Here is a 20,564-nt window from a genome sequence, read left to right as displayed (position 1 = left end):
TATATACCTTAATTAAAAAATAATGCTGTTGGAAAAATGGCATCAGTAGACTTACTCAATGCAGGGTTGCCACAAAATTTGTTTGTAAAAAATAAAAAAACAAACTGCATTATCTGTGAAGTAAAATAAAATAAGAGATGTCTGTAAATGAATACTTTCTCAGCAATTCAGCAGTACCTTGGAAGATTTCTTACAGATTCTCTTAGGAAAAATTTAATATTGAGACACAGATATCCATATTTACAACTCACCACTGGATCTGTTGGATGAAAAATGTTTAGTAATCGGTTACAAATCTCTCTGGGCAAAATATGGTCTTGACTTCCGGTGTTTCCTGGGCGGATGCCACGCAATGCCAAAAAAACTGCTAGTGGGGATCCCATACAGAAGAAATTTTCAACCTACAATGATAAAGTCACCCTAAATTTAAAAATGGTGAACTGTTTTTCAAAGAATTTGGACACAATGTAATATATAGTAAAATACAAATAACAAAATTATCTCCAAATATATATCATTTTAAATGAGTTCTGTCTAGATTGTATTTGCATTACTTGTTAAATATATAACAACCACTAATTATTTTAAACTATCCAGGAGCAGCTTCAGTATCTTTAAATCTAACAGAAAATGAAGAATGAGAATAAGGAGAAGGAAAACTTATTAAGCTACTATTTTGTGTAAAGTAATATTAGGTATTCTGAAACATATATAGACCAAGAAGGCTGAGCTTCTGCACCCAAGAGTTTACAATCCTGTGGAGGAGACTGAATTAAATAGTGCATAACAGAGGGAAAGTGTGCTACAGGTGAGTAGATAAAGGATGTGTGCACTGGCCATAAGAGATGAAGAGGATTTCCAAAGTTGGGGTTGCGATACACTCGGGGCTGGAAAGATAATCCATATTGATAGAACCACATGAACTAAAGCAGAGGCAGGAAAGAACCTGGCTTAATTTAGAGAAGGGCAACAATCTGGTAAGGTTGAAGACTGGCTATGGGGAAAACGTAACTGGAATGAGAAATGTACAGAATCTTGACTGTTTGACTAAGAAAACAGAGCATAATTTATTTTATAGTGAAAGAGAACAGGATTTGACCCATGTTTTAGGAGGTTAGTAAATCTGGTAGTAGCTTGTGAATGAACTGGAAAATTAAGAGGCCAGTAGACTTTGGAGACAAGTTAGGAAACTACTGAAAGAGGTTAGGCAAAAGATAATCTGTACCTAGGAGGACAAGTTGTTCCATTCAAAAATGGAAATTTGAGAGATTAAGATAGAATCAACATGAATATTCAAATGGAGACAGAGATAAAGAAGGAATCAGAGGCGATTTGTAAGATTTGGGTCTGATTGACCGGGAGGATATTAATTAACCTATGAACTGTAACGGGAAACTAAGTAAACCATGTTTTTGTTCATAATTAGTTTGAGGTATCTGTAACATACCTAACAGGTAACCGAGAATTTCGGACAGGAGATACAGAATTGAATACGTCATCATCCAAGTCTATGTGTCACCATCATAGAAGTGATGAACACTGAGAGAATGGATAAAACTGCTTAGGAATCACATAGGATAAAGTGGCTTTAGACAGAACTATAAGGAACGTCTGCACCTGATGAGTAGGTGGAGATAAAACTACAGAAGAGAGGGTTAAAGGAGAAAGAGAACCAGGATAATGCAGCAGCATGGAAGTCAAGGGAGGACAGCGCTTCAAGAAAAACAGGGTCGTCATTAGTACTGGATTACATACGGAACATGATAGCTTTCCCTCCTAAACCCACTTCACCTCTCGCATATGTTCCATATCTTGATTCAAGATATCACAAATTAATTCCTCCCTCTTATCTCCAACATCTAAGAAGTCACTCCAACAGATTCTAACATTTCACTTCATCTCTTCTCCTCTGGACTATACTGTAACAGTGTCCCTGCCTCCAATCTTACACACCTTTAATCTCTTCCCATGCCCCTGGAGATTTTTTTTCCAAGTGAAAAAATATATATGAATGAATACATAGTTTGAAATGGTAGCTTTAAGCTAAATAAACTTTAAGAAAGTTTTTGTTTTTAAATAATGGAGTAACTTAAAGATGTTTGAAGGCTGAAGAACTGTATTAAGAAAAATTAAAAATATAAGAAAAAGCATCTGGAATAATAGTGACAGGGATGAAAGCATCAATTCTGAAAAGATTCCTCTCATTTCTTCTTCTATAAAGAGAGAAAAGAATAAAAGATAAAGATACAAAAATAGTTAAGATAGAAGAGAAAGCTCTGTAAATCCTTTCTGCTTGATATACACATGCATGTGTGCACACACACGTACACCCCAGAAAAATGGTTTATACATTGGTCAGGCACTTCATAAATGTTTGTTAAATCGTTAAACCCATGGATTAAACAACTTTTCTTCGTTTATGATTGATTTGCAGCTTGGCTGACAAACACAAAGGAATTCTTATCTCTCCAGTAAGAGTAATGATTGCTTTAGTGTTATCTACAGCTGTCAAAGAATTTTATGGGTGAAGAAACGCTTTAGATATTTAGTCTAAGTACTCTGTCTAGAGATCAACGAACAGAGGAATTCAGAGATGTTAAGTAATTTGGCTAATATTACGTAACTAGTTAGTGGCAAAGCCTCATGATCACAATCGAAGTTTTCTACTCTTCAGACCAATGTTTGTTAATATTTTTTTTGCTCTTTTTAAAGTTCAGTGGTCACATGTGACAAATCTAATACTTTATTCTGAAAGTAAAGCCATCTGCCAGGTAACAGGCATATAAGACTTCTGTTTCTTTTAGAACTCTGGAGTTCTAAGTAAATTTGCCAATGCATTGTATATTCCTTTTTGTGCGTGTATGCTAAGTCATTTGTGTCTGACTCTTTGCAACCCCATGGACTGTAGTCTGCCAGGCTGTCCTGTCCATGGGATTCTCCAGGCATGAATAATGGAGTGGATGACCATTTTGTTCTCCAGGGGATTTTCCTGACCCAGAGATCAAACCAGCATCTCTTATATCTCCTGCATTGGCAGGTGGGTTCTTTACCACTTTTCCACCTAGGAATTTTAAATTTCAGTTATCTATATATTTTTCTCTGTAAGTAATTATATAATTAAAAATTCACATTATTAGACCACATGACCATGTATTAGAAAGATATACCAACTATAGGGTGCCGACTTGAAAAAACATGCAATAGTAAAGTTGTGAGTTAAGTTTTATTTGGGGCAATATGAGGACTGCCCTCAGGTGCTGCTGGGAGACAGCACCTCAGGTAGCTTTGAGAAACTGTTCCAAAGATGCAGGGGGGAAGGTCAGTATATATGTGATTGTGGTGAAGAAGGAATACATGCAGTCAAGCACATATCTTTCCAGAAGGTTTCTGCTAGTCACGAGGAATAGTTATCACTATGAATGATTTTAGTGCTTTTAAAGACATGAGGAGATACAAGAATTGTGCTCATAAAATTAGTTCTGGAAATTACCTAGCTATCTGAAGACCTGTCCTGCTAGTCTTCCCAACCACCCCCCCCCCCCCCCCCCCCCCCACCCCGGAGGACAGAATGCCTCATTTCTGCTCTTCACCCTGAACTCCTTTCAGGGGGCTGCTGCAGCAGCACGGGATTTAATCCTTATGGAGGTAGATGGCAAGTGCCAATCTGTGGTTGACAAGGGCATAAATTCTAGTAAGGTGATAATTGAATTTTGAGATTCTAACATACTTAGTGGATCATAACCAACAAAACCCAGGACATGAAATAGAAGAGTTTATTTTTCCTATCAGAGCAATTCTACATATTTAACATTGATTACATACAATAATTGTGGTAGGTATGGAACTCAAATTCCAGGTGGGGGTGACTCCAAAGACCATGCTCTTATGGGTTTTGAATGTATCTTATAACTTTATCATACGGCTTTTAAATGTTTAAGTTAAAAAAAAAAAAACTTTAGAAGTCAGAGAAATAGATTCAATAAGTATGTCTGCATCATTCCATCATGTAACCCATATGTTAAGTTCCTATGATAAAAGAAACAGGAAGAGATAACACAGTACACTAGACATGGGCATATATTCAACTGGAAATGAGTATTAGGAGACTTATGTCATGCTCCATTTAACACTGCAAATAAGCTGTTATTCAGCTATAAGCTGTGTCCTTTCCAATAGGCCAATGTCAATGTCACTTTGCTACTTTTTATTCTTTAAACCACTGCTAAGACAGATCTATTCTGATGCTCAAAAACCCTGAAAAGCTTTCCACTGTCCCATCAAATCTAAGTTCTCTTCCTACTTTCCCATAGCCCCTGTGCCCTGCATCTTGTATATTCTAGCTGAACTGGTTTGCTCACCTTGCTCCAAACTAACTGCATTACATGCACATCTTGTGCTTCTGTCACACACTTAAGCTGACACGCCAGCTTTCCATCCGTGGAATAATCACTGATATACTTCCAGCTATTTTTCTTACCATATAAAACTAGTTGGTCACAAACATTTAATTTTAAATACTAGATATTTCCCAGATCTGTCTCTATTTTTGGATGTACTATGAGTTATATCCCTCCATGCCTTTGTTTATGCTGTTTCTTTTAAGAACAGAGCATTTCTTCTTTCCTCTACTTGGCAATACCCAATTTACAGAGATTAAGTACAAATATCATTCATTTATAAACCTTTAGGCAAAATTAAACCTCCTTCTTGTGCCTACATATTATTCTATATAATAGCCCCAGTAACGCTGTGTTATGTATTTTGAGTCTTATCCATTCTTTTCTTAGTAGAATCCAGCAGGGTCCAACACACTGTAAAGGTTCAAAAAAAGACTCACCTCAAAGAATAATTAGAATTTCATTTGATCCCTAACGTCATGCTTTAAATGATGCTTGAAAAAAAAATTGAGATAAACAATGAAAATCTCATCTGTCTTTCCTTACCTTAAATTTTAAGGCAGGTGTTTGTGTCATAGATGATGCTTTCAAACCACGTAGCCGTTCTTCAATTTCTCGCAGCCTAGGGAGGAGTATGAGATTACATACACATTCATATTCATAATTTCGTTTTAAGTATTAGATGCTCACTAGTTCACTAAGCATAAAGAAATCATCCAATCCCTCAAATTAATTCTTGACAGTATTTAATAAATGAACTTGCTGTTTCTGAAATAATTAGTTTATGAAATAATTAGTAAAGTACCCTATTCTTCCAATACATGCTGTTAATAGGTTTTGATGGGGGGAATCTTTAGTAAAATGTGAGGCACATACAAGCATATATACACTTTCAAAAAACCATACCAAATGTTCACACCACATACCCTTTTCTAAGTCTTTCCTTTTTCTACAGTTAATAATGAATCTTAGCAATCTTTTCACTTCATTGCCTCCTAACCTACTTCACTCTTTATAACAACTGTTTAATTGCTCATCATATAGATAAACCCAGTTTAGCCTTTCTCTGTTGATGAACACTTGAGTTATTTCCACTTTTTCCTAATACAATGTTCTGTATGTACTTACATTTAATAAACAATGGAACAAACTTAAAAAGGTTCAGTTCATTTTCTAAACCTGTTAAAAACATTTTTACTTGAATTTGTCTAAAATACAGCGTTACAAAAACAAAAAACACAGTGCTAAAGTTTGCAACATGACATTTTCTCTCAAAACTATTAGCTACTTTGATACTATAAAATTTATGCATTTTCCGTGTGGTACTTCTTAATAAAATTCTAATGAAATCCTTAGACCATTTCTGTATGACTAAAATAAATTCAATGCTTCCTGAGTAAAAGTTTAAGTTAACTAAATTGGCTGTTTTATATAATGCTATCAAAATGAGTGACATTTCACAGATTTATTAGACTCAGTTGAATGACCATCAAGAGAACAAGAGCATGTAATTAGAGATGAAGATAGAAATGTAGCAAAGAATTAAAACACAGTATCAGGCATATTCCAGGATTAACAGAATCAGGGGCTTATTAACTTAATGGATACTTATAATCTCTGAAGTGCGTTTGATAAAATAGTATATATATTTACTATTTTTTAAAGAAAATATTCTAACACATTAACAGTTCTCACATGAGATTATGTGTGATTTTTTTTTTATGTGTGATTTTTACACTCTTCTTTCTACTTGATTTACGTTTTCTATTTTGTTCAATTAACCTATCTACCAGTTGTATCAGAAGAAAAAAATAGATAATGAATCCAACTAAAAAAGATAGTATCAGAAAGGTTGTAAATGATTAAATAATTATAAAATGTCTAAAATATATTTGCCAAGAAAAACGGCCTTTAAAATTATTTTCAGAATAATAATAAAGATGGAGGCTCATCAGCTTCTACACAGTGACTCAGCATGGAGTAAGTTTTAGATTTCATTTCTAATAAACTGTGAAGAAAAAGAAAAGCAAAAAGAGGAAGATGGTAATTTTATGCTATAGGAAAACACATGTAATTAGTATCAAAATTAATAGTCTTTTGCTTGATTAGGCATATTATTCAACAATCTTTGAATATTCTATTCTGTGCCCTAAACTGTGTATTTTTTCTTTATTATGAAAAATCTGAAGTTTTCTACTAAGAAGTCCAGTGATTCCATGAAGACATTTTAATTTCTTTTAAGAGATTAGGCTATTTTACCGTCGTTTTGTTATATAGAGTTCATCAAGAAGATGACGTTCTTCGTAGCTCATCCATCGTTCATCAGGCAACTCTTCTTCCTTCTGCAGCAACTGTTCATAGAGTCGAACTGGATTCCAGCCAGTCATTATGTCATAAGTGATCACACATCCCAAGGAATGTGACACTATTGAGACTTTACCCCCTTTTTCCTCAAAGTTTGGATTCCGGGAACAGAAAAGGGAATATAGTCGATTGAGCTCTTGCTGAAGGCCTTTAACTAGCTGTTTCAAATAAGAAAACATCAAATTAGAATAATCACTTCTATAAATGTTATTTCTAAACTCAAATATGCTAAGAAAGAAAAATATATTACTAGATAGATATATCTAGATTATTAAAATTAACTCAGCTGCTTCAGAACCCTACAGGAAATGATGTAAAGTAAAAGTGAAAGTCGCTCAGTCATGTCCGACTCTCTGCGACCCCATGGACTATACAGTCCATGGAATTCTCCAGGCCAGAATACTGGAGTGGGTAGCCTTTCCCTTCTTCAGGGGATCTTCCCAATGTAAAGGTATACATAATATTATAATCCATAGCAACACTAAAGAATAAAGACAGATGCTACCCACACAGATCCTTTCACAGTCCTTAAACCAACTACTGCAGCCAACAGTTTCATGCGTTAAAAAAAAAGTTCCATGAGGATTCTAGTAAGATTTCCAAAAAGCCTCTGGATATTTTTCCTTCATTGTAATGGACTCATATGCTATTCTAAAGTCTTGTACCCTGTACTTTTTAAGCCACAGTAAGCTTAGGAAAAGAATATCTGAATTTATGATAACAGGGTTACTGACATATTGTATATGCAATATATTATATGCATTATTACTTGCTGCATTTAGATAAGAGTAATGTAATGAAAGGTCACTGTATGACTAAGGAAAATGGTTATGTTGATGTACTTCATATTCCAAAATTCCCATTATGTTGGTAATATGAAATATTCTTAAATACTTTTAAAAAGTAGGAATTTTTTAAGGTTTAGAAGTTAATAATGTAGAAAATATCTTAGCCATTTTTCTTTATAAAACTTTCTTTGAAATTTAGCTTTAATAAATATTACTGAAGCATTCTATGAAGTGAGAAGAACAAGGTTCTTTTGTTACTCAAATTCATTCATACAGGGCCCTGACCTGATTTTTCAGGTAGTCCTCTCCTCTTCCTATCACTGCTTACTACTATCCGGTTATAAACTTCCTGATACTAAATTTCTCATTTCAGTTCTTTTTAATACATCAGCTGTTATTCAGACATACAAACATTAATTATTAATTGCTTCCATATCTTGTTATTTTGTTTCTAGAGACAAGTCGCCTCCATTTGGTTCACTGAACATTCTTTAGCAGAATCAAACTGGAAATTATTTGAGCAATCATGCTTGGCTGGGTTGCCAGTGAGTTGAATGAAGGTGCAATGTTCTGGTTGTTAACCTCACAGAGGTTACAGACCTCTACTGTACAATACTGAGGTCCTTGTTGAAGCTACTGAAACCATGTACATGGTCTGGAGGGCTTGTTAAATATAGATTGCTAGGCTCCATCCTAGAGTTTCAGATTCAGCAATTCTGGGGACCACACATTAGTGGTAAATGCATATAAAAATATCCCAAGACATGGGTTGTAGGTAATTCTAGTCAATAGAATTTAAAAAGTAGGCAGTATGATGTGAAATTACATGCTTTGTTCAAAGGGAGCTATAATGTAATGCTTTGGACTTGGCTTTGATAAGAATATGAACCAACCCTTAAAACTTTGCAATTTTCCTAATTTATAATCTACATGAGGGAGGTATTGAAAAACCTAATTTTTCAATAAAATACATTTCTTTAAAAGCACATTTGTTGATAGTGTTTACTTCTGAAGGGCTTGATTTTAAAACTCCTACCATGAAGTCCAGAAACACTAAAAGATGAATACCTAGGTATTTTGGCAAAAGATAACCCAATTTTTTTGTTTTTTTAAAATACCACCCCCATTAAAATTAAATAGTAAAAAATGGAAAAGATCTACCAGTTTCTCTACCAGTGATTAAGCTATTTCATATTTTAAAAATTTAAAGCATCACTCATTATACCAATAACTTCCTTAATCTAGCAATCATAAAAAGTAAATATCCAACAAAGAGAAAGTCTTATTCAACACTAAAGTATTTTACCATGGACTGAAGCAGAGAATGTATAGTTTCTGAAGAGCTGATGTTTTCATCTGTTTTAATAATCTTCTACGTGACTAGAACTAATCTTTGTGTTCCCTTATTAGAACATATCCAGATATAGTAGAACTTAAAATCTCTGTCTGCAGCTTACATATATAGGAACATTTGTGGTCAATACACATTACAATTTTGAAAGACAACTTTTAGTGCAAAACAGTTCTGCACTACCTCTAAAGGTCTTTATAAATCATCCACTCAGCAGCAAAAGAAGAAATTCACCTTGATGTTATATCCAAAAAGTCTACTCTAATTAGGGTTTATTTTTCCCCTTTTCCTTTCTGATCCATTTATATTCCTCCAGCTAGGATCCCCTTGTGACCAACTATATTCATTTGGGATATCTGAACCAAGATTAATGATATACCCTATTATCTTAATTTTATTAACTCTATAATATTATCAAATCAATTTAGCTAACCTCTCACACAGAGAAAGCATTAGATGGCTCTTCAAAAGTTTAAAAGTTTCTAATTTTCATAACCATTGCTCAAAAATTAAAATTTATCAAGAAAGTCAACCAAAATGGAAAAAAATCCAGCAGTTTCAAGAGAGATTCTAAACACCTAAAATATGGCTGAAGAACATAATTAGTCATTTGTTCTTCTCTCTCCTTCAGGAAATTTTAATGAGAAAAAGTAATTTATTGAGTTTTAGTCATATACATCAATTAAATAATTTTCAAATAGCAATGGCAAGATAGGACCATGACAATTCTCTTTTTAGTTCTTCATTTTTAAAAAGCCATTGAAAAGACAGTTCTGTTGCACAAAAGAGGTAACAGTTCTCTCTGGAGTTTCCATGTTACTTTATTTAGGGTTGAAGAAAAGAGCCAAAGGCTCTCTAATGATGTCTTGATAGACTGGAGTTAGTTCCTTTAAAAAAAAAACAAAACCAAAAACTGGTCCTCAGAAAGTATGACCTGAGAAGTACTGTTCAGTATATAAAAATTTTCCCCGAAGCACAACTTTTCAGTGCACAATCACTAATTAGGGTCCTCCCGTGAGCACTGAAGAAATCTGAGTGAAAAGTGGCCTCAGAGATGATTTAATTCAAACTCCTGTGAAGCTAAAGTCCCTTCAGTAACAGCCATATAAAGGGACAAAGAATAAAGAGCTCAGCATCTACCTCAGTGAGTACCTTTATCCAGAAGTGGTTACTTCTATTAAAAAAAAATTTTCCCTCAGTCTTATCAAGATATAATTGAGATATACATTGTGTAAGTTTCAGGTGTACAATGTAATGATTTGATAAAGATATTATACTGTGAAATGATTACACAGTAAGTTTAGTTAAAATCCATCAGCTTACATTATGTACAATTTTTTTTCCTTGTAACACTTCTGTGTTTTTAAGGCAGCTTTAGTTATTACACAGTTCTTCATTGAGTAATCAAACATGTTCCTTTCTATATTTTCAATTCACAGATCCTTATTTTACTTTCTAGAATTAACAGAATAAATCTATTCCTTTTTTTAAATGGTAGTCCCTGAAATACATAAAGACAGATATACACTTAATTACAACTTGAAAATCTAAGCACAAAGAATTGTATTGGAAACTATACCATAATATCTTTGATCCTCATGACAATCTTTGTGTACTAAGTTGCTTCCGTTGTGTCCAATTCTCTGTGACCCTCTGGACTGTAGCCCACCAGGCTCCTCTGTCCATGGGATGCTCCAGGCAAGAATATTGGAGTGGGTTGCCATTCCCTCCTCCAGGGTATCTTCCTGACCCAGGGATCTAACTCTTGCCTCCTGCTGAGCCATTGGGGAAGCCCCATGACAATCTTTATCAATTGTGTAGTTTATGTCCATTTTAAGTGAGGAAGCTGAGAAATTGAGGAATTTTATTTAAGCTAGTTAAGTGGCAGATATTAAAACTGCATCTATTTGACTACAAAGGCTGAGAAGAAGAGGAAAAAGGCTCTTATTTATGCCTATCAAATAAACCTAACAAGGTTCATTCACCAGACAGGCCTTAATCCTACAGAATCGCTGCTGGCTGTTATTTGTCATTACTTCCCTTAGGAAACATACACTACTGAAGAATAATTTAGTCTAGATACTGCCTGGCACCAAGGAGTGAAAGTCGCTCAGTCGTGTCTGACTTTTTGCGACCCCATGGACCAAACAGTTCATGGAATTCTCCAAGCCAGAATACTGGAGTGTGTAGCCTTTCCCTTCTCCAGGGGATTTTCCCAAACCAGGGATTGAACCCAGGTCTCCTGCATTGCAGGCGGATTCTTTATCAACTGAGCTATCAGGGAAGCCCTGCCCAAGATCAACCTTGTGCTAAATGAACTTTGATTTGCAGAATTAGCTTTCCTTTTTAAAGAATAAGAACAATTTTTGCCTACTTCTAAGTCTTTTTTATTTTCTTTCATTCTTCACAATGACTTAAGCAATGTTTGCCAAACTTTTCTGATGGTATCACCTGCGGAACTGTTAACAACGCAAATTCCCAGGCTCTATCTCAGACCCACCGAGTCAGGATCTCCAGAGAAGGAAGCTGCGAGAGTAGTTTTTTAGTTTCTTTTTCGTAACTTTTCATTTGGGAGTAATTTCAAATCTATAAAACGTTGCAAAATAAAAAACTGTACAAAGATCTTTCACAGGCTTTATCCAAGATTCACCTAATGTGAACATTTTTCTATTTGCCCTATCATTTGTTCTGTTTCTATTAACACACACAGAACTTTTTTGTGACCCATTAAGGACATGTTACGTATTTCATGGTCTTTTACCCCTAAATACTGCAGTGTATATTTCCTAAGACTTCCACAACCACAGTGCTGTTATTAACTTCATAATTCACATTCATATATTTCAGCTAATCTAGTCCCATACAGATTTTGTCAGCTGATCTAATAATACCCTTTGTAGTGTTTCCTCTGATCTAGTATAGTATATAGTTTAGTATGAGAAGTTAAAATTAACTGTCATGTCTCTCTAATCTTCTATATCTGAAACGTTTTCCACAGCCATTCTTTTCCTTATTATATCAACATTTTTAAAATAATACAGTCTTAATTCCTACTTTTAAATGACAACATCCTCATTTTACATTCGTCTGACGTTTCCTCCTAATTGGAATGCTGCGTAAATTATGCTGTGTCCTCTGGATGTGCCTTAGAAACAACCCATAAAGGTGTTGCTTGATTTTTCCACTGTATACCTTTATTTTTTAAAAAGGCATTCCATTTTTTTCTTTAATTATGGTTTTATTCTAATGAGAGTCAACCAAGATTTTAACCCAGGGAGTGACATGATTTAGTTAGTGTTGTTTAAAGATCTTTCTTTTCCCCTTGGTTGTGCAGCATGTGAGATCTTAAGCTCCCTAACCAGGGATTAACCATGTCCCTTGCAGTGGAAACATGGAGTCTTAACCACAAAACTGCCAGGGAAGTCCATTATTTTTAAACTAAAAGCAGTCTGAGAGGATACACTTTAAGACTATGCAAAGACTCTGTTTCGCATCAAACAACTCCCCTCATTCTAGCATTCACGAATGACTCTTGCCCAGTCCTCTCCTGCCTGATCCTACCATGATGACGGCTGCAAAATGAGCCCTTTCCTCCAGCTGTCCTTCCACACTCACCAGTAAGCCCTGGGCATTCTACTGTAAGCAAAGGACCTCTCTTCTTCCCAATTTGTTTATCTATTTATAAGAGATAAGGACTTACAAATTTTTCAATGATTTAAAATTCTTAACTACATTAACCTTATTATAATTCTATAAAATATACTAATAATTCCTTACAATAAGTAATAGTTGTTTAGTTGCTAAGTCGTGTATGCCTCTTAGTGACCCCATGGACTGTACAGCCCACCAGGCTCCACTGTCCATGGGGTTCTCCAGGCAAGAAGACTGGAGGGGTTGCCATTTCCTTCTCCAGGGAATCTTCCTGATCCAGAGATTGAACCCAAGTCTCCTGCATTGTGGGTGGATTCTTTACCACTGAACCATCTGGGAAGCTTACAATAAATAATAATATTTACTTAATTATTTTGGTGCTCAAATCCTTCCAGATTTGGTCAGTGGGATCTGCTTCTTTAAGTCATTCTGTGTCCATGCGTCTTGCCTCATCATTCTTTTGAGCAGTTTTCACCTGCTGTCAAAACAAGTTCTTCCAGCTTTGACTTGAACCTCTCCTGCCCTAGTCCTGGAAGCCATTTTCCCCAGAAACTCTACTTTTTCTTAGTGGGGAGTAACCATACTAGGCAAAGATCTGCGTGCTAGGTGTGTTCATTAAGTTGGGGTGTCTGCTTCTTAGTCCTTTCAGTGGACAGAGGTAGGAAATACATGCATATATATATATATATATGCATAACATGCATAAACATACATCATATATGTTTAAACATGTATGCTTAAATATATAGATGTTATCCACATACACCCACTTATTTTCAAAGTCATAAATTCACATTAATATCCTCAACTCCAATGCCCACCATGGGGGTATTTTTAACAGGCACCACAAGTGATTGTTCTAACTAGGCATGTTTCGGAAACACTGCTGAAGATTGCAGATGAATCTCAGAAACAAGTTCTCAGTTCTCTTCCATTAAATTCAACTGGATCAAAAAACCAACTAATTTAAAGCCCTGGGTGTTCTCCTTCCATTTCACTTACATTAGCTATCAGTTCCCTTCTCCTACCGAATATCTGTTTTACTCAATTCCATTCTGAGGAGAATATCTTTGAAGATACAAGAGCAAAATAAAAAGTGATCACTTTCTCAGTCATCATTCGCCAATGGCCAAAGGTTTGAATGTGACAGTTTTCCCTTTCTAGTTTTTCTGGATATTAATGTTAACTTTTAAAAAAGCATGTACTACTTTTGGAGGACATGACTCAGAGCATGTTAGTCTTGAAGACTCAGGATACCTTCTTAGGGATACTACCAACTGTGTGTGTGTGTGTGTGTGTGTGTGTGTGTGTGTGTGTGCTTAGGGATACTACCAACTGTGTGTGTGTGTGCGTGTGTGTGTGCGTGTGTGTGTGCTTAGGGATACTACCAACTCTGTGTGTGTGTGTGTGTGTGCTTAGGGATACTACCAACTCTGTGTGTGTGTGTGTGTGTGTGTGTGTACAGTAATATGCTTTCAGCCCTTCTCTTTCCCTTTTCCTTCCCTCACTGGTTTACTTGCAATACTATAGTTCAATACTCACTGTACACTATAAAGGCCTATAAACATAGAAGGTATTAGAATTCTACTTCACCGACTAGGTCTTCTTTTTGATCAGAATTAAGTCCAGAGGATGAGATGGTTGGATGGCACTGTCGACTCAAAGGACTTGAGTTTGAGCAAGGTCAGGGAGACAGTGAAGGACAGAGCAGCCTGGAGTGTTGCAGTCCGTGAGGTTGCCAAGAGTCAGACATGACTGAGTGACTGAACAACAAAGTCCAGAAGAGCAGTTCCGCTTGCAGCTCTTGTGTGTGTGTGTGCTCAGTAATGTCCAATTCTTTGCAATCCCATGGACTGTAGCCTGCCAGGCTCCTCTGATCATGGAATTTTCCAGGCAAGAATACTGGAGCGGGTTGCCATTTCCTACTCCAGGGGATTTTCCTGATCCAGGGATCAAATCTGCATCTCCTGCATTGGCAGGCGGATTCTTTATCACTGCACCACCTGAGAAGCCTGTAGCTGCTTTTACTGTTTTCAAATAGATCAAGGCAAGGTTAACCTTGCCCAATACTGGTATATGGCAATGGGGAATATAGAAAGAGAAATAAAGAAAAATCCTAAGGGAATGGTAGTTGGAAGAGAAGGAAGCTCCTACGGCAACTAAGCAAACATGTTTCTATAGATATATAAAAGATATCTTGGATAAAGTTAGGGAATGAATGTGAATGAATAAAATCCGCGAAGGACTGGCTTGGAGCAGCACAGCTGCCCTACTGGTAATTACTCCTTATACTAGTTTCTTCATCCTTCAGATGAAGATACTAGTCATACTGACTTCATAGGTAAGAATTAAACAAGTTAATACATGTTGGGTACTTAATACTGCTATTTCCATGAAACGGAATTCTTTTTTTCTTACCAGTGAAGTGACAAATTGCATTCACAGAAATTCTCTCATCCCTCTGATTAAACTTTCACTCCCTCACCCCCTTTAGGGTTACTTTTGTGATGTATGAGCACCATTACCATTTGAGAACTATACAAATCCACCATAGAAATGACACAATAGAAGTAGGCCTATTATATATAAAACTCTTACATGTCCAAAACTTTTATGAGGACAATACTCAAAGATATTAATCAGATTTATGAAAACTGACATATTTTCACAGAGCTATTTTCTAACCAAACTCTCACTTCCAAGATTATCATGTTATAATATCATCATGTTACAATATTGTTATCATGTTACAACATTAAGGGTCCCAATGGACAGTTTAATAAGACTATCAAAAGCACCATGAAATAGAGGCTATAATTCTCATTTGCTTGTAAAACAAAAGAGAACATAAAATGTTAAAATTCAGGACACACATGCTATCACTCTAAAAAATACCCAATAGCAACAAGATAATCATGATACTTACTTCATCTCTATACAGTGGGCTAGTATAATACATTATGTCCATTGCACTGCTGTTTAACATATCCCTTAAACCTCGCACTTTGTCTGGAGTAATGGAATCAACAGTGTCTACAAGTTAAAAAAAAAAATGAACTAAGAGAATAATTTTAGGGAAAAAACAGTGAAAAAAAATACATTCCCTAAGTGTTTTATATTAAAATTTAAATATTCAAGACTACCTTTGAATATGATGAAACTTACCTTCTTGAAATTTTACTATTTGTTAACTGAAAAATGAAGGGTATTTAACTACCACAAACATCAATGCACTTATTGGTGCTCAAAGATTGAAAACATTTCCTTTAAATCACGAACAAGCTAAGGATCTCTCTTTTTAAATTAAAAAAATTTTATTGATGTTCAGTTGATGTACAATAAGCTTCAGATGAACACAGTAACTCAAAATTTTTAAATGGTTATAGTCCATTTAGGGTTATTGTAAAATATTGGCTAACGTCCTCATTTTATACAATATACCCTTGCAGCTTATTTATTTTATATGCAGTAGTTTGTACTTCTCAATCCCCTCCACCTTTCTTGTCCCTCTCTTCCTGGTAACCACCTATTTGTTCTGTTTCTTTTTGTTATATTCACAAGTTTGCTTTTTTTAAAGATTCCATATGTATCATACAGTATTTGTCTTTGTCTTATTTAGCATAATGTCCTACAAGTCCATTCATGTCACTGCAAATGGCAAAAATTTCATTGTTTTTTATGATGTATATATACATCTTTATCCATTTATCTGTTGATGGACAGTGAGGTTACTTCTATACCTTTGCTATTATAAATAATGCTGCTATCAACACTGGGGTGCACATAACTTTTTGAATTAGTATTTTCATTTTTTTTTTCCAATATATACTCAGGAGTGGAATTGCTGGATCATATGGTAGCTCTATTTTTAGTACTCTGAGAAGCCTCCATTGTTGTGTTCTTATTGATGATAGTCACTCTGACAGGTGTGAATTTCTCTAATGATTAACAATGTTAACATTTTTGCAAATGCCTTTTGGCCATTTGTATATATTCTTCAGGTCTTGTGCTCATTTTTTAACTGGGTTGTTTGTTTTCCTTGATGTCAAGTTATATAAGCTGTGCGATATTAATCTTTTATTGGTCATATCATTTGCAAATATCTTCTCTTATTCCGTTTTGTCGTTGTTCAGTTGCTCAGTCATGTCTGACTATTTTCAACCCCTTGGACTGCAGCATGCCAGGCTTCCTTGTCCTTCACTATCTCCCAGACTTTGCGCAAACTCATGTCATGCCATCCAACCGTCTCATCCTCAGTCATCCCCTTCTCCTTGGGCCCTCAATCTTTCCCAGCATCAGGGCCTTTTCCAATGAGTCAGCTCCTCGCATCAGGTGGCCAAAGTATTGGAGCTTCAGTTCAGCATCAGTCCTTTCAGTGAATATTCACGACTGATTTCCTTTAGGATTGATTGGTTTGATCTCCTTTCTGTCCAAGGGACTCTCAAGAGTCTTCTCCAGCATCACAGTTCAAAAGCATCAACCTAAACATTCTATTTTAATGATTTTAATACTCAAAGGACAAAACTTATTGTAAAGAAAGATGCACATTTTATGTAATTTCTCTGTGTTAGAGTAAAATTCATCAGTCCAAGGAATGCAGGAATGACAATAAAACAAAAAACCTAAGATTTTATCTTCCAAATACAAAGGAGGAAAATTATCAGAAAGAAACTGTAAGCTCATATGAAATTGTAGAGAACAACAACAACAAAAAAGAAATTGTAGACAGCAAATGCTTTAAAAGCATTGACAAGTCATTTTTCTGTCAAAAATGTTAGGGCATTCATGAAAACTGTACTATTAGAGAAATCTATATGGTGGTCCAAAATGATGTTAAGTCAATATAATTATTTATTTTAAAAAAAAATGGATTTTATTTTCCTAAATAATCTAGAACAAAGAGTGAGTATACCTCAAGACAAATAAATTAAAAACACTTCATTCCCATTGACTAAATAATTTAATTTTTAAACAAAATGTACCTCCATCCAGAGTAAGTTTTGACCGCCACTCAACAGGCAGAAATTCAACATGTGTTGCATGGTTGGAAAAATGCCTTTCTTCTATTTTTCTTGCAGCCTCTCTCATCCTTAAAAAAATCAAAACAAAACAAAACTCTATCAGAGTAACTTCATATATGCATTTACATGATATAAAATGCCTTCAATCGTAACACTTCCAATTGCTTATAACTCTGTCCAATTACGTTTAAATTACTGCTACATTATGCAACAGTCTGTGATACTAGGACACCTTCATTTCAGAACTGTTTTCTTAAATCTGTCATCTGATACTATATTCTAAATAATTATAAGTCTTTAGTGGAGACAATAATATATAATAAAATACCCTGTGTGTGTGTGTTAAGTCGCTTCAGTCATGTCTGATTCTGTGACCCTATGGACTGTAGCTGGTCAGGCTCCTCTGTCCATGGTATTCTCCTGGCAAGAATACTGGAGTGGACCGCTATGTCTTCCTAATAAAATACCCTACCTCTAAATAATTAGCACATTGTGGCCGGTCTTATATTTCATCTATTTCTATACTTGTTCTCCACACAATATAGGTTTTTAAATTCTACTTTGAAAATTAAGGTACAGCAAAATATTTTTTTTAAACTTTTGAACTGAGCTCCAAATACAGCCCAATCATTGCAACTGTTTGATGTCTCTTAAGTGTCTTTTAACCTATAGATCCCTCTCTCTCTTTTTTGGCTTTGTAATTCTTTTTATGTCCTGCAGTTTCTCAGTCTAATTTTTAATGACGGTATCCCCACAGAGTTCCTTAATGTGCTTCTTGTTCCCTATTTGGTGGTGTGATACAGGGGCCCGATCAGATTCAAGTTATACTGTTTTGGCTAGACTACTACTCCATAGATATATATATACCTGGTTTTCTCTTTTTCTGGTGATACTAGAAAATGCTGTGATCACTGCTTAGCTCCACTAATTTACTATGGTTGCAAAAAAGTGCTTTTTAAATCTCACCACGCCTTACACTTCAGGAAAGAGAAATTTCCCCACATCAAATACTTGCTGCCTTGTGATACAATCAAATAGTTAGTGTATGAACTGAGAAAAGGCAGGATAAGTGGTTAATTCTTCTCTTTTATTAACAATTAAATACTCAGTTAAGAAGCTTTATATTTTTTGACATTATTACTAACTCATAGATTTAAAACATATTTGAACTGTTCTAACCCATTGTAGTTATTATCCTTACTGATGCTCACATACGCATTTACATGGTATAAATGTTTCCTTTCTGGTCGGTGAGTCTCTACAAATTTACTTCTGTGTCTTTTAGACATGACATCAGCAGCTTTTTCTTATTTACTTTTTTTAACAATTCAGTGGCTTCTAGTATTATTGAGTTGTACAACCAATACCACTATCGAAGTTCAGAACACTTTCATTATTCCCATAAGAAACACTCTACCCAGAGTAGTCAGATCCCATAATTCTTCCCTCTAGGCCCTGACAGCATAAATCTACTTTGTCTCCATGAACTTGCCTATTCTGGATTTTTCAGATAAATAACATCTATAATATATGGTCTTTTGTGTCTGGCTTCTTTCACTTAGCATAGTGTTTCAAGGTTCATCCATGTTGTATCATGAATCAGTTTTCTTTGCTTTTTAAGACTGAATGACATTCTACTGTATAAATATATCACTTCTGTTTATCCATTCAGCAGATGATGGGCATTTAGTTTTTTTTGGGGGGGGCTATTATAAATAATGCTGCAGTGAATGTTAAGATGTGAGAGCTGGACTGTGAAGAAAGCTGAGCACTGAAAAATTGATGCTTTTGAACTGTGGTGTTGGAGAAGACTCTTGAGAGTCCCTTGGACTGCAAGCAGATCCAACCAGTCCATCCTAAAGGAGATCAGTCCTGGGTGTTCACTGGAACGACTGATGCTGAAGCTGAATCTCCAATACTTTGGCCACCTCATGCGAAGAGTTGACTCACTGGAAAAGACCCTGATGCTAGGAGGGATTGGGGGCAGGAGGAGAAGGGGATGACAGAGGATGAGATGGCTGGATGGCATCACCGACTCAATGGACATGAGTTTGAGTAAACTCCAGGAGTTGGTGATGGACAGGGAGGCCTGGCGTGCTGCGATTCACGGGGTTGCAAAGAGTCGGACACGACTGAGCGACTGAACTGAACTGAATATTAAGTTTTTCTGCAAATACATGTTTTCAATTCTCTTGGGTATACACCTAGAAGTAGAATTGCTAGCTCACATGTTAACTCCACATTTAACTTTTTTGAGGAAAGTGCCAAACTGTTTTCCAAAGCAGCTCTACTATTTTACAACCCTGCTGTACTATTTTACAATTCCATCAACAACACATGAGGGTTCTTATTTTTTTTTTACATCCTTGCTAATATTTGCTATTTTCTGTATTTTTGATAAGTCATTGTAGTCAACAGAAAGTGGTATCTCCCTGTGGTTTTGAATTGCAATTCCTTAATGACTAATAATACTGAGCATCTTTTCATGTGTTTATGGACCATCTGTATATTTTATTTGGACAAACGTTCATTCAAATTATTCACCCACTTAAAAAATTGGGGTATTTATTTTTTTAATGATTGAATTGTAGATATTCTTTATATATGCTAAATGCTAGACCCTTATCAGATATGATTTGCAAATGTTTCTACCATTTTGTGGGTTGTCGTTAACTTCCCTGATAGTGCTATTTGAAAAACTAGAGTTTTAAATTTTGAAAAAGCCCAATTTATCTTTTTGTTCTTTAGTGGCTTTTTATTTTTTTTACTTACTTATTAATATTTATTTGGCTGCATTGGGTCTTAGTTGCAGCATGTGGGATCTTTGTTGCGACATGTTGAGTATTTTGTTGACGGGCAAGATTCTCTACTTGAGGCACGTGGGCTTAGTTGCCTTGCAGCATGTGGCATCTTAGATCACCAACCAGGGACTGAATCCATATTCCCTGCATTGCAAGGTAGATTTTAACCACTGGACCACCAGGTAAGTCCC

The 20,564-nt window shown here is 35.4% G+C and overlaps 1 protein-coding gene across 4 annotated transcripts in view; it reads right to left on the bottom strand.

Moving 5' to 3' along the window:
* DDHD1 (DDHD domain containing 1) overlaps positions 1 to 20,564 on the bottom strand; it is a 69,953-nt gene that overhangs the window by 16,694 nt on the left and 32,695 nt on the right. For all 4 annotated transcript variants that reach the window (XM_043919596.1, XM_043919597.1, XM_043919598.1 and 1 more), the window contains 5 exons: positions 17,534 to 17,640; positions 15,478 to 15,584; positions 6,657 to 6,919; positions 4,944 to 5,019; positions 252 to 401 (listed from right to left, as the gene is read on the bottom strand). In XM_043919596.1, coding sequence (XP_043775531.1) covers positions 252 to 401; positions 4,944 to 5,019; positions 6,657 to 6,919; positions 15,478 to 15,584; positions 17,534 to 17,640 — 703 coding nt within the window. The remainder of the gene's footprint in view (positions 1 to 251; positions 402 to 4,943; positions 5,020 to 6,656; positions 6,920 to 15,477; positions 15,585 to 17,533; positions 17,641 to 20,564) is intronic.

This window comes from Cervus elaphus, chromosome 12, assembly GCF_910594005.1.
Source record: "Cervus elaphus chromosome 12, mCerEla1.1, whole genome shotgun sequence".
NCBI classification, from domain to species: Eukaryota; Metazoa; Chordata; class Mammalia; order Artiodactyla; family Cervidae; genus Cervus; species Cervus elaphus.
Note: the sequence above shows the minus strand (reverse complement) of the source record. Positions and strands in the feature narration are given on the sequence as shown.